The sequence below is a fragment of the Vanellus vanellus genome (genome assembly GCF_965231255.1).
Source record: "Vanellus vanellus genome assembly, chromosome: 1".
NCBI lineage: Eukaryota > Metazoa > Chordata > Aves > Charadriiformes > Charadriidae > Vanellus > Vanellus vanellus.
Window position 1 is genome coordinate 76,441,433 of NC_138905.1, and position 15,352 is coordinate 76,456,784.

At 42.1% G+C, this 15,352-nt stretch overlaps 1 protein-coding gene across 2 annotated transcripts in view; it reads right to left on the minus strand.

Annotated features, from left to right (window-relative positions):
- The window catches only part of ITPR2 (inositol 1,4,5-trisphosphate receptor type 2), a gene marked incomplete at its 5' end in the record, with an annotated part of 265,207 nt that overhangs the window by 220,296 nt on the left and 29,559 nt on the right, over nt 1-15,352 (minus strand). For both annotated transcript variants that reach the window (XM_082485241.1, XM_082485240.1), the window contains 3 exons: nt 24-110; nt 1,286-1,401; nt 11,296-11,366. In XM_082485241.1, coding sequence (XP_082341367.1) covers nt 24-110; nt 1,286-1,401; nt 11,296-11,366 — 274 coding nt within the window. The remainder of the gene's footprint in view (nt 1-23; nt 111-1,285; nt 1,402-11,295; nt 11,367-15,352) is intronic.

A 15,352-nucleotide genomic window follows, 5' to 3' on the forward strand; every position in this document is an offset into this window, starting at 1 on the left:
CAGATGTATTTCAATAGGTTTACCTGTATGACATTGCTGTATTTTACAATTTCTCCCAACAGCTTTCTATTCTCACTTTCGTTCTGCTTTTGTTCCAGTTCTGCTGCATGCTGCAAGAGAATGATTATTGCTATAAACTCTACAAAATCAGTACCTGTATTCAGCTACTGGAACAGATAATGTAAAAAGGAAATGGTATCACATTTAAAACACTTCCTCCAACCTGTAAGCATTACTGCACTGAAAATATTAGCACCCGAATCCCATGATTTTCTGAACTATTATCACCCTGACCCTGTGTAGAGATTCTGGTTTTTCTACTACCCAGGATAGAAACTTAGTCACAGTTTACAGATCACACCTGAGATGCACACTATTTTAAAACATTTCAAGCACAAAAAGTAATTTCAGCTGCTTTATTTCATCCTGAAGGAAGAAAAAAGAGGGACCTATCATTAGCTTCTCCCTGTCACCATTCCTTTTACTTGTTGGGTTTTTAATGGCATACAAATACGTTGACTTTACACATAACAAAACTAGTAGGTCACATGTTGCAAAATCAAGGCTAAGCACAATAGCCTGGGTCAAACACAGCCACAGAACAAACTCTCAGCTCCCAGCTCTAATTGCGGTGTAGCTAGCTCTAGCCACACACCATGTGCCTTCCTTGCTGTTTTTAACTGGAAGCACCGGAAGCCTCTCCCACTGCACACGAGACTATCAACCAGGTTTGAGACGACCTTGCTTTCGCATAGTCTTATGCCTTCAATTATAACATCAGGCCAGCTTTTTTCCAGAGACAGAGGACATCCACACTGTATTTGATTCAAAATAGAACCTGCCCAATGGTTCAGAGAAGAATCACCTAGATTGAAAGCAAAGACAACTGCAACACTGAGGAATTTCCAGACTAAAGCATTGAAAACATCGCTCTGTCCATGTTTCTGCCTAACTCCTGGAAGGACTTCGAAAATAATAGCATGATTTAAACCAGGGCCCACTCCTGATTTTAACAACTCCATTTTTACTTTATAAACCTTCTGAAAGCAGTATTTTGCTTATAGCAAAGGCACAACCCCCAGCCCAAAGTAAGATAAAAACCAAGGCAGGGGCAATAAATGCCAGTCAGGAGGTAGGAGAGCTGAGGAGAATATAAAGTTGCTACGGTGGCATAATAATACCCATCACAGTGGTTCCCAAGGCACTTGTTATTATTCTTTCTCATTCTATTGTAATTCTACAGCCTGCAGATTGAGATAAGATTACAAATACAGATGTCTCTTACTTGAAGTTTCTTCAGCAGGGCTGCTTCTGTATGGTTTCCTTGCTTGGCTTGTTTGGCTTTCCAGTACTGCTTCTGGGCTGAATATCGGTTCATAGGACACACCTTGAAAAGGCAGTCTGTGGAAAATTGAAAGAAATACTCATAAGTAATGTTGAAAGACACTTCCTTCATTTGTAAGTACACTTTGGTTGGTTTTCTTTTTCCAGAAATGCCTAGATACCAGTGTTTAAACATAGTCACCAAACAGCTTGATGGCAACGATACCATACACAGGGTGGCAGAAATCTGAGTTGAACCTAAAGCCTTTGATGCCCCACACGTGCCCACTCCATGCAACCTCTCTACGCGTCCCAGGCTGCGAGCCTGCCATAAGCAAAACTGCCCCCTGCTTTATTAGTACTCTTTGCTGCTGCACAACGTTACAGACACACTGTTTGAAGGCGTGTGAAACCTTGAAAAAACAGTCCTGCTTTCTGTACGCCATCCATCGGGCTGCCCTGCTCCTTTTGGCACTGCTGAAACAAAGGACTGCACGGGCATTCAGCTGCAAGCCACCAAGGAGGTTAACATGGTGTTTGGATCTACGTGCGCCTTCACTAAGATGGATTAAAAAAATCCCTAACAGTAAATACAACAAAGTGACACAAACTGAACACCATCATCGTTCATCAGACCAGGCAAAAAACAGGTAAGGAGGGAGGGAAGACCACCCAAGAGGAACCATCCAAGCATGGTGGCTGCGCAAAGGAAGACAGAGTAGGAGGTACACCCTGAGGGGACTGCAGCCAACGGGGCAGACGCCAAGTAAGAAAGGAGGAACAGCAAAGGAAGGCGAGTCCTAACGCACCGGCCCCCGTCGCCTCCCCCACGTGCAGTGATGGGGCTGGGGACTGTGAAGGGGGAGGGATGTGGCCGGAGCGAAGCCAAGGGTCGCTTCCCTAAGTGCTTGTTCAATTTTTTATCTTTATTTCCCACTACTGGAATCAATAATTGGAAGTTAATGTTAATTGTTGACACCCTAAATTTTCTGAAATTCCCTGACTCAAGACTTTTGGGGTTTTTTGGTGCCAGTGACGGTCCTATAGACTGGAAATGGAGGCTCACAATGCATCGAAATCCAACTGCTTTTAGAGTGAAAAACAATACCTAGTCTTGCATGGTCCCAAACATTAAGTGCTCTAAAAGCTAGGCTTGAAAGACATTTTACTTAGCAAACATTGGTAATTGTCCTTTCACACCTCACATGTATCAACTAGCAAGATGAAGGGACAAGAAAGTATTAATTAGCAAATCAAGTTTTGCTGTGAGACCAGTAAGAACACACAGGACTGCATGTGTGTGCTACTGTGAAACTCTTACTCAACATGTGTTGCAATTTATAGATGTCAAAGAAAGGTCTGTCCCAAACTGTTAGCCCTCCATATTTAATTGTCACAGCCAGCCAAGCACTCTCTGATGACTAATCCACCCCCAGAGGAGAATTACCTCTGAAGAATTTCCCCCCTGCTCCGTGTTGGGGCCTCAGGAAGGTAGAGACGGGAGGGAAGCAACTATTCCTATCCAATTCCCAGCCACCCAACCACACCACAAGCTACAGCCAGATAATAGCAGCAACGTATCCTACTTAGAAGAGGTTTTGCCCCAGAGCTGGATTAAGAATAAAAAAGTTCCTCTTCAGATCCCACAAGCACGTCTTGCAGGCGCTGACACCCTACTTTGCCCAGAATCAGCAATGTCACTTCTCTGCTGGTCATCAGGCAACTTCCCCACAAAGAAGAAACTCTGCAACACCACTGAAAGGCACATTGCACGCAGTAGGGCACAGACAGTGCTCCTCACAAAAATAGAGCAAAGAAAGAAAAAAAGAGAACAAACACGCTAGCTCCATGTGAACAACACAAAGTGCTTATTTACCACCGGACTCAACACAGTTAATGGCATACAGATCACAGCACAGAATAATTTGTATACAGTCCTCGCTACCCTCAGCTCTCCTGCTGCCTTCTCCGAAGAGAATCCCTTTCCGACAGCACTGTATATCCACCCTTACCTCTGTTATCAAAGGTGCTTCAATATGAAATAGCAACCGCAATATCAATAGTAAGTACATGTTCCAGATACACACTGGATCAATGCGTAGGTGATCCTGTTGCATTTACCAACCTTGCATGTCATTTTTAAATACAGTGTAATCTTGTCACTCACCCATTACTGTCACAAAAATGTCAGCAGGGGAAGCTATAGTGAACTATCCTGAAGTCATGGTCTGGGTTTTTAACTACTGAATCAGGTCAGCAGCAGTTTCTATTTTACGGTGCTGTCCCACTCACTACCTAATTCCCAGAGCAAGTTTAACATCTGCAGTTGCTAACTACCTAGGACTTGTTGCAGCTCTCCAATCCACAACAGCACACGTGGGAAGTCCCCGTCTATCATACGTGTGATGAGAAAAGTTCCCTAACTGTTCCACCCTTATGAGTGGAAATTCAAGCATCAAAATCACAACCTCTCTGTAGAAGATGCTAGATACCACAGCAGACCCTACTCTCATTTTCAACACTGTCCATCTAATGGAATTAATCTTTCACACAGGGAGGAAGAAGAGGAGAATTACTGGGGAATTACTGACACTATGTTACAGCACGAGGAGCACCTCTTGTAACGCATCAGGAGAGGGAAGGGAAATCTAGTGTGAAGACTGGCCTTGCCTTTCCTAAGTCAAAATGAACCCTCATTACTTAAACTAAAACAGGCAGTGCTCTCAACTGCAATCAGGCCCAGCTAAGCACAGCTATCTGATGTCAGTGCTGCCAAAACCCCTCCAGTACGACCCTGCCACACGTTCCTCCCACCGCCTGCGCCCCCAGAGCCAGCGGTTTGCAACGGTGCTGGCTCTCAAGCCACGAACTAAGCTGTGATGCTTCTATTTCTGCAAATACGCCGTGTGGCCTCTCATATATTGGCTGTCATTACACCCAGCGTTCCATTGCATTGCCTCTTCCCTTCGTAGCAATTGATCTTCCTCTCCTATTCATAGCAATTGATCTTCCTCTCCTATTCATAGCAAAGCTTGTTCACACAAAAACACTGACGGTGGTAGAACTTTCCTTGGCGCTGACCCAAAGTCCTCACCGATTCGCTCTCTAATCGCAGCCCCGAGTTGCTGTTCCTAGGAGAAAGTGTTGCAAATCTTTACCAAAGCAAAGCCAGCCAGCTTGCAAAGGTGTTTACTTTCATTTCAAAGGGGAACATTTACAATGAGAATTATATCATACAACCTAGAGTGAGTAACTCCCAGGTAATTTTTACAATATCCTGGACACCGAAAAGGGGGAAAAAAAAAATCCCACAATTACAAAATGCTGTGTACTGTTAAATCATACTGTATGTTGTAGGAGATTTTACTTTGCATATTGGGATTTCAGCTCATAAAACAAAAAGCCCGCTATTATTTTCTGTCACAATCTATAATTAATGTGCTTTCTCAGAAGACTTCATGAAACACTTATCCCTCTGAAGTAACAATACTTTTTTTATTGGACCAGTCTTCATTTCTCAGTTACTCCCCGCACATCTTGCTACTTGAGTAAACACACCGCTTCCCATCCCCACGCAGAGCCTCAAAGCACAGTGATACCACACTGCAGAGAAGTGCAAGATGCACACAGATGCGCAGTCACTACTGCATGGGTCTGCTTCCCAAAGGTGGCTGATTTTTTCCTTATGACAGTTCTCAAAGAAAAGGAAAATGTCGAGCAGGCGCTAAATAACCTCAGCCACCACACAGCTCTATCTGTAGCCATGCTGCACAACACAGCTCTCCCGTCTTCCAGCCTAGTGCTTTAGAAGTTAAACTACCAAGAACTTTTTTTAAAATCCGTATTACTTCAATTGCATTTTCCTCAATTTATGGACTAAAAAAATAATAAATCATAATCTTTGTTTCCAGACAAGCTTCTCCCTATTTATTTCTTTTTAAGATTCCACATACATTAAAAATAGGTCATCTCATCATTTTTTTCTGTTTTTTTTCTACTTACTTTTATTAGAATAACAATACGAATGTCCCAGTTTGACAGGTATGGCCATTATCACTGGCTGCAGTGTAAAGCATGTTTTTAATGTCCCGTCCAGTTTGGACTGGTCCAAGGGCTACTGCATGCACAATCTCTTGTTTAATTTACTCAAAGCTTGTCGTTGCTCAGGGCCCCACATACGCCTCTTTTTCCCTCCTCTGTCTCTCTTTTAGAAGAGGGGTACAGAGGAGGATCTGTCAGTCCCATCTGGGGTCCCCCACATCCCCAGTAGCCGATTTGGCCTAAACCAAAACAAGGATACTATATAAATTCAAGCTTTGTGGTCCTAAACATCGGGGGGCGAAAAAAGCAGTGCCTGCCCTCAAAAGGCTATAGTTTAAATAAACAGGAAAAAAGAGAAACTGAGGCATAAGATTATAAAGCAACTTTTCAGCACACAAAGTAGATCAAAAGCCCAGCCCTCCTGGAGGTCAGTCTAGCAACCCTCTCATGAGACAGACCGTCTCTTCTAACTTCTCCAGACATTCTGGGATAGTCCTAGTTCCTAACTCATTACTTTACAGAGTTTTACATAAATGCTTCTCTTCCTGAGGACACTAATTAAGTAACCACTATCAAAGGTAAACAAATAGCTTTAAAGCATCAGCCAGTTTCACTTACTACACTTTCATTTGTTCAACTTCTGCAGTTTCGCCAATTTTCTCATAGCCACAAAATCTTCCTGGCAAAATTTCAGTTACTTGTGCACGAAGCAAAGATGGAGAAAAATGAGAAACATTGCCCATTCCAGCCCACACGCACATTTTTTAAAAACAATAAAAATCACTTCAAGTTTTCTTTACAAAAGGGGAAAAAAAGGGAACCTCTCCCTGGTCACCCTGCAAGCTTAACCTCCTACACTACACCTTGGCTTATTAGAAAGTGAGAAAATATGACAAATTATCAGTGCTGAGACACATATCAATTACTTATTTTCGGGCAGGCGGGGGGAAATAGACATTTACTAATCAGAACAATCAAAAGATGGAAAGCAGCAGCTCCCAGAGTGCGGGACATGATCTGCAAGGATGTACTTGGCACCGAACTGACCATCTGCCTGAGCCTGCGAAGGTGCACCAAATGCCAGTCTTCAAAAGGCAAGAGTGGGTGGAAGAACCACGCACAGCACACCCTCTGAGCAAGAAGCAACCACACTCAGGAAGTCTGAAAAGGAAAATACCTCATATTATGCCTTTTAAATGTTTCTTGATGTTGGATAAAAATGGCTTAGAACAATATTTGTCAAATACTTTCTTCCCCCTTCCCCCCCTCCCCCTTTTTTTTTAAGCGTTAGAAATTCAACTCTTGCCCATCACGGAAGATTTCAATGATTTGCAGAACAAGAGAAATTATCACATGGCTTTACTTAAACCAGCAGGCTGACAAAGCATAGAATCATAGAATGGTTTAGGTTGGAAAGAACCTTGAAGATCATCGAGTTCCAACCCCCCTGCCATAGGCAGGGACACCTCCCACTAGACCAGCTTGCCCAAGGCCACATCCAGCCTGGGGCCCCAACAACTTCTCTGGGCAACCTGTTCCAGTGCCTCACCACCCTCAAAGTAAAAAACTTCTTCCTAATGTTTAATCTAAACCTGCCCTCTTCCAGTTTGAAGCCATTCCCCCTCATCCTATCACTACATGCCCTAGTAAAAAGTCCTTCCCCAGCTCTCCTGTAGGCCCCCTTTAGGTACTGGAAGGCCGCAATAAGATCTCCCCGGAGCCTTCTCTTCTCCAGGATGAACTCTTTCAGCCTCTCCTGAGTAAGGGGAAGTGACAGGGCTATTAAATTACAATTTGTATAAATCTATGTGTTTCGAAAAAAAATCCAGAAAGGTAATGAGATGAATTGAGAAAGGAAAGGGAAGAATGTGAGGGAGAAAGGAGTGGGGCAATGAAGAAGAGGAAAACAGAAAAAGCAATCAGGAGTCTGAGAAGAAAATGAAAGCAATTATGGAACTGAGAGAAACAAGAAGAAAAGAGAAGCACAAGCGAAAACAATGTAGGAGAAGGCAATTAAAAAGAAAAATGGCAGAGGAAAGGCTAGGAGGACGACCAGAGGCAGCAGAGAAATGTAATAAAAGGGAGAGATAAGGAAAGAACAATGTCAGAAAAAGCTTAGAACGGACCAAAAATTGAGAGAAAAGCAAGAGGAGGGTATCTAGGAACTCAAACACGACTTTCATTGCAGATGCCTCCAGAAAAAGGGGTATAAAATGCAGGGAGTTTAAATCGGGTTAAGAACTTAGGTCACTTTACATTTAAAATAGAAGAAAGACTTGTGCTCCTTTTTCAGAGTTGCTAAATTTGACCAACAAGCAGGTCTTATCTGTGCTATTTTACACCTTGGAAGCTGAAAGTGTTTCCCACTGGAGATAACAGCATCAAGCTGAATTGTGTTTAAGGTCTCGGTCTAAGGAAACTTAAGAGTTCTGTTGCTCATGATGTGACTTTTCTCCAGAGGTACAGGACTTCTGGCACACACTGTTCTTCCTAATCTCTGTGAACCTGGCCCTGCAGCGGGGTAAGCATTCCCATCACAACACCTAAGTGCTTTTAGCTCTCATAGCTTCAGTTAGAATTAGGACAAGGAGCACCCAGCTTGATCAGTCCCTTAAATTCAACTGCAAAAATAGTAAACGCGTTTTTTGGGGTTTTGTTTTTTTGGTGTTGTTTTTTTTTTTTTTTTTTTCCAACAGACTTCAGGAAACGTGTGGGACCAAATTCTGCCCTCCTTTGCACTGATGCAAATTTGGATATGCACATTGATGAACACAGAGCCACTCCAGGTTCGTTTCCGCGTGACTAAAGGGGAAATCTGGACCACAACTTCTTTGTATGGAGACAAAATGAAAACAACCACAGCTTTTCTCAGCTTTACAATACTGCGTTTTGTAGGATGTTCTGAAACAACTAGAATAGCTACCACCCACTCAAAAAAAAAAAAAAATAAAAGAAAGTAAACATATAAAAACGAAACTGCTATTTTGAGACACCTCTTTACGTAGGCTTTCAGTTCAGGCCAACAACTCAGTACCTAAATTTGATCTCTGAGTGAACTCTGTAGGAGGGATACAAGTAGTTAGAAAACACAATCTTTTTATTTCTTTTTTTTCTTGTTGGGGAAAGGGCTGATAAAGTATTACCAAAAAAGAGCAAACATAGTCCTCTGATGTTAATTTTCAGAGTCAGTCCTTGGAATCTAAACATCTTGTTAGAAACATGCCTTTCTCATACTACTTTGACTCTCAGGTCGTGCTCTAACCTCAAATCAACGCCAGTTCAGCTATCAGCGAGAAAAACATCGTAAACCATGCAGACAGCAGTTCCTATTACTAAAGAAGCCCTACTCTTCCTGCTGTTAGATGCTATTTCTAGTTGCTTATGTCTAATACTTCAATTAATCATTCATGCCTAAGTCATCTTTTTATGTCAAGAACCTACTTAAAACAAACAAAAACTGCTTTATTAACTTTGCCATTTTAACTGAATGCTATTTCCCAGAAGATTCTTCAGGGGAATAATATGGGTTTTGCTTATGTTTCTTGGTTATAAGAACAACATTTAGCAACTCTTTTGCCTCAGTGCTCTTGAGCAGAGCTAAGAAATTTAGCAAAGCATGGCAGAGATGTGCTTTGGTTTGCTGTCATAATACAGGCTCGTTTGTGGTACCAGGCACTAAATTCCAATTAGAGAGCAAATTTCTGCTGTGTTCTCAGCAAAACCACTGCTATTCCCACACTTTGTCACAATTTGACTTGTCAGATGAAGGAAAAAACAACCAAACGATGGCTTTATCTTTGCTGCAGCTATTCTCATGAATGCCGCTTGATTACACATACCTGAAGCAATATGAAAATACTACTAGATGCAGCCCCTACCAATATAGCCATGATGTTATAGCATGGTGAGTTGCATCAATTAAGGTGACAAAACTCACTTTTTCACTAATGTAGCTCCTCTGGTTAGATGCTGTGGGGAAGAGGGAGCAGAGGCAATGAGAGATAAAGGGATGTGTTATGCAAGCAACAGACAGAAGTTGCAATAAGGAACAGAGCCAAAACTGTCTACAACTAATAGAAAACATTCCCCTGCCGAAGCTGGGGTGTAACTCAGGAGTACAGTCCTCGCATTCCCCAGCAGCAGAGAACAGCTGTACGCCCTGTCTGTGTCTCACCCCTTTCTGACATCGGATCTACGTGCGCATGTACTACTGCCACCACTGATGGCATGCCATTAGCACTGAGAGTTCAATCACCTTGCACCCTGGATCAAAGTGCCCAGACCTTCTTGAAGCTGTTGAAAACACTTTTTTTTTTCCCCTTTTTCTTCCTTGAAAAACTCAACACAGAATGCTAGCAACTTTTTCGGTTTTTGCCTTTTCAAGTTAGGAAAGAACATCACAACCGCAATAAAAGAACTCTACTGTACCGAACTTATAAAATCAAGCCCTCAAACATCAGACAATGAAAAAATTAAGGTTGCCTTTTTAACCTCTGTTCAGCTCCTTGATTGTAGGCATTTGGATGTATTCTGCAATTATAATATCACATGCAAATCTTTTTCAGCGATTCCTGTCTCATCTAGAAACTTGGATGCGTTCTACTTTGGGAACATATCTACTTGGTGAAGTGACAGAAATACTGTCCAAAGAATCCCCACCTGAAATTTTGTGCAACCTGGAAGCTGTGAATTAAACATGTATTTGCAGGCAGCAAGAGGATGAAATCACAGTTAGGTAGCCTGAAAGCCACACTGGAGAACCAGATGCTATCCCCATCTCTGCTATAAACTTATTCCGTGACATCACACAAGTGACTGAAATTTATTACTACTAGTTTCTAAGTATACATCCTCACTTTCTCAACTTCCAAGATCTGCCAATGTACTGAATGCTCACAGCTGGAACTGGAACCAACTGCTGATGTTTCCTGAATATATAGCGGGAAAAAATCTTGAATACTCTGTGAAAGCAGAACTTCAATCTCTCAATGTTTTAAACAGAACAATAGCATATACATACTACAGTGTAATAAACGCTGGAATTAAAATAATAAGGTTAAGAATGCCAGTGCAACCCCTTGAGATAGACACAAGCAGCCATGAAACGCATTTCCCTTGCTCTAAACCAGGCAAGACATAACCGTCTTAATCTCGTAACAGGTGTGAATCCAAGCCCATTTAAACCAAAAGAGGTCTGGATCAGACCAGTAAGGCTCTATTTTGGCACAGATAGAGCCAATGGCTTAAATCAAGTACAGACAAGACTGAGGGGTTCTATTTCCTTCCCTGCATATAAACACACAGAACTTCTGATACCACAGGAGTAGTTTTTAGCATGTAAGAAGTAGAAACTGCAAGTTTTCAGTGCACTGTTATTCTTTCCAATAAGCAAAACAGCAGAATTATCCAAATCTACACGGTCATGTCTAAGAAAGTTGAGAAAAATCAGATACAGTTTTAAGCAAAAGCAAAACAAAAAGCTGACAAAATATTTGGGGGTAGTCCTTAAAATTGTGCATTATCATTTAAAAAAATAAACGAACCAGCAGCTCAAGTAGTTTTGAGCCTCACAAGCTTGTTTCCCATTTACAGGAAGAGCAGAGCTGGAGCAAGGAGTTGGTCACACAGCAGATCAGCGTTCAGTGTACAGAACACAGCAACCAACTCTTGGAATATAAGAAAATTAGTCCTTTCCCCATGTTTTCCACCTAACCCTTGTGCCTTTGCTGATTTGGTATTTAGTTCTCAAAATTCACGTGTCATTCATTCATGAATGTGTCATTCACATTCCAGTTTGAAACTTCTGCAATGTGTTCACAAACTCTGAAGGCATCTGGGAAGTTACATGTCTGGTAAGGCAAAGAGCCCAAGGAGTTAGAACATGCATCAATCGGTCATTAAAAAAAAAAAAAATTATCCCCAGTTACTGACCTCTGAACTTCTTTGGAGGATTAGCAAGGTCACCTGCTTCTGGCTGAACCACACACCGGTCATCCACTAACCTAGAAGAAAAAAAGTTATTACACTTACTAAAACATGCAGTTGACATCAGTGTATATAAATGCAGAGACATGCCCGTCACATCATACATACAGAAGCTTACACATTTCTCCAATTTAATTAAAAAAATACCTTAGAAACTCTATTATTCAGTTACTAAGCATTACCAAGAAAAGAAAACTCTACGTTTTCCTTCAAGAAAGAGGATTTCTTCTACTGCACTAAATTACAGCCTATGTTTCAGGTCCCGCTTCATTTAAATCCTGTTAAAGTCCCTTTTGTTACACCACGTACATTGATGTTACATGTAAAATACTTTTTTGATTTCGCTAGAGCCCATTAACCCTGAATCAGAAACTGTTTTTCTGCAGCTGTCAGATTTCCACAGCCGGTACCCTAGGGCATAATCCAAAATTCATCAAAATCAACAGAGAGGCTCTGAGCCACTTAAACGAGCCCTGGAAAAAGACCTCAAAGAAAAACGTTGGGAAGGCACGCACACATCTGATACGAGAAAGGAGATTTAAAGCACTGCGGGTTAGCTTGGCCCTACACTTGCAAGCTGTCCCGTGCTTGCAGGTTCCTGCATCCCCACCGAGGACTTTTAAGGGGATGCAAACTAAGCAGCCGTCACATAGGTACAAGAACATACGTGGATCAGGACATGCAGGGGGGTTTATCTAGTGACTTGCTGTTCCCTAACACTGTTTTGTCTGGAATTTGAATCTGGAATCCAATAAATCACCTTGGATTTTAGTCTTTAAACATTATACTATTCCTCTTCGCCATTTGCAATCTTTTTCCTCTGAGGAGGCACGTGGAATTAAGATTCAGCTCTGATCAAAACTCACAGGACCACATTTTCCTTTGAAGTGAATAAGCATTTATTTAATCCACAGCAGAAAATCTAAATAACAAATCAAATCTATTTCTCACAATATTTTAGAAGTTAAATAAACAATAAAATTCAAAAATATAAATTGTTAATCTTATCACAGAACTTCCTAAACATAAATTCAGCTTCCTTTCAGGAAACATCCTGTAAATAATCTGCCTGTTTCAAACAATTATTCAGGAAAATCGTGTTTAAGGACACACTACTGCCCTGCCACTTCTCAACAACAGTTTTTGCAATATTTTCTGTGGGAAATTGCCAGAAAAAGCACAGCTCGGGTTCAGCCAAATTACACAACAGATGCATTCAGTTTTCACTCGAGTTAGTGATGGCTTTGCACCCAGCCATGAGCGCAGCAAGACCGATCCCCCAGCACACCCATGAATTTTTTCTACCTCTAGCAAGGTGACTGCTGACGAACTGCAACCAGAGTGAGGTGAAAACGATAAAGAATTCTGCAAGTCAGCAGCTCAGATCTCATAACATACTTGGATGCAAGTGTGAGGTGTCAGTGAGGATGGAGAATTGAAGTTACAGTTCCAGGAGCAGGCAGGGGACCTGCCATGGTCTTCTGGAGTTGTGTTTTTCACAGTCCAAGTGACGCCAGGCTTAGCAAGAACAAAGTGAGGTTTGGAGAGCAGGACTTAGGACAAGTCAGTCCTGCAAGTTGACCTCTGTCTACGATCTAATGGGCCAAAGCTTCCTATAGACAGCACTTAAAACCCGGAGTCACAGAAGAAACAGGGCTGGAAAAGACTACCTTAACAGAAGTTTGGCAAAGGATTTTAATGCCAAGAAGTACTCCCCCCTCAACAAAATCCCTCAAAGGTTTTCTGGACGTACCCATAAGGTTTGACCCTTGAGCACTTTCAGGATGGAAGGCAGTACTTTGGAAGCTGAGCATAATTCACAAGGAACATCTTCTGTTCCTTGGTGACAACTTGTGCACCCCATGTGACAACTCTAACTGCAGATGCAATGCAAAACTCTCATCATAGCACAACATCACCATAACAAAAGCCATATAGAAAACAAGGTACTGGTGCTTAGAAAAACAAAGATCCCACATGCTCTCTAAGCCAGTTATCTGCAGTGTTCCAACATGTTAGACTTCCAAGGCTCAGAAAATAGACATTAAACAATTAATATCAATCACTTGCATTTAAGCATTCCCTAAAGGCACAAAGATAAGGACAATAAATGACTTCTCCAGTCATTAGGAACCAAAGACATCAGACAAGACAAAGGAGAAAGGAACTGCTGCTACTCCCATCCTGTAGGCATGAAATGACAGTACAGAAAGATAATTGACACATGGCAGGACAGCAGCACGACAGACCAGAAACATCATCTCCTGAGCCCTTCCTCAGTGCCTTGGATTCTGTCACCTTTGTTTCTTACAAAGTATCTTATAACACAGGACAAAAATCTGAATGAAGTATTGCTTTGTCTATAGAGCAGTTTTCCAACAATTTAATCCCCCAAAACTTCCATATAATGACATCCATCCCATATTCCAGCAGTATGTCCTTCGAAGAGTTCAGTTGCTTCTTGTTTACCATGGAGGTGCTTGTTATGGTACCGTGGTGAGAGCCCAGTTGCCCATTGCACACGATGCGAGACCTCAGCCTGTCCTCTAGACAGGAACCAAAGAGGCTCTTCAAACACAGACCACTTCCTCTGATGCACAATTCATAATACACAGATCCCACTTTTTATACAGGGCCAAAAGGCAGCTGTCGGTTTGTTACCAAAGCCTGCTAGGTGGCTGTGTGAAACAACCAGTAATTCCTGACCTTTGTAACCTGCAAACAACCCATTTGAGATGTGCGAAATCAAGCAACAGGCCTAATCGCAAAAGGTCCTGGGCACCTGCAGCTTCTGCCAGACCACAGCACATTTTAGGATCACTTGCTTGTTGGTTTGCACAGGAGGCCAAAAGGCACCAGAGCCAACTTTTCTGATCAAGGCAGAATCTACTATATCTCCTACCATCAAATTTGCTAGCTATTTAATTGCTGATGTAGATTATTACACCTATATTCAAGCCACTGTATCATCAAAGAAGCTTTGGCAAACTTCAAAGAGTTTAATTCTTCAGCTGGACTGCAAACAGGCAACACAGCTTTCTGCCCCCCATTGTCATTCAGTACCTGGCAGATACATGACTGCATTTCAGTTTCTCATGTGTTGGCGGCGTACAAATGACAAAGGAGTCCCCTGCTGTTGCCATGAAAAGCAGAAATCAGGACTCAATAGTCAGAGTGACTATTAAGCAGGTACTCTTTATTGCAGCGCTGGATGCACTGGGGATCATTCCTCCTAAGGAAGTCACTGCACACGTATGATATGATTTTTGTCTGTGCAAGTTCTTCCCTGAACACAATAAATATCTGGTTTATGCACAATGCCTCCAAGTAACTGTTGCATTGCTGTAGTAATTAAGTTGTGCAGTAGCTCACTGGTGCCTAAAATAAATCATCAGAAAAGTCAGAGTAATAATTACAGCCTTGGACTTTACGCATACCCCTTTGTATTCAGTAATTGTAGAATTAGGGTCTGAAAGTAACAACATTCATGGGATTGCTTGTCTCAGATGGCAAACCAACCTCCCACTGAAGCCAGAGAAAGTTTTTTTCCCTTTGCTGCAGGGGAGGCCAGGGCAGCTCCTCACCATGCCGCCGCATGCAGCCAACCTCACAGACTAGCAGGTATTTAAGCCATTAAGACCTCACACTACAACGTACAATACCACATTAAACAGTAATTGAAACTACCTAAAGCAATGCCTAGGAGTTAAGGTGTGCTTCTCAGCAGAGGCAGGGGGAAAAAGTAAAGGCAGCTTTCAGCTCTCTGTCAGCATTAGCCAGGACAGTGCATTATATCACATGAAGCAGTCAAAGGACAAACCCATACGTGTATCTTCCTCTCCCTTCATTTCCCCCCATCATTTGGTGGGATTAAATCTGTCCTTTCTCACCACATGCAAAGCCAAATGTGTAGAAGCACTTGATTTAGTACTACCTTGCAACAGTGAATTCCATATATACGGTGGCACGCGTGTAAACATATTTACAAGCAGTTTCAAATATA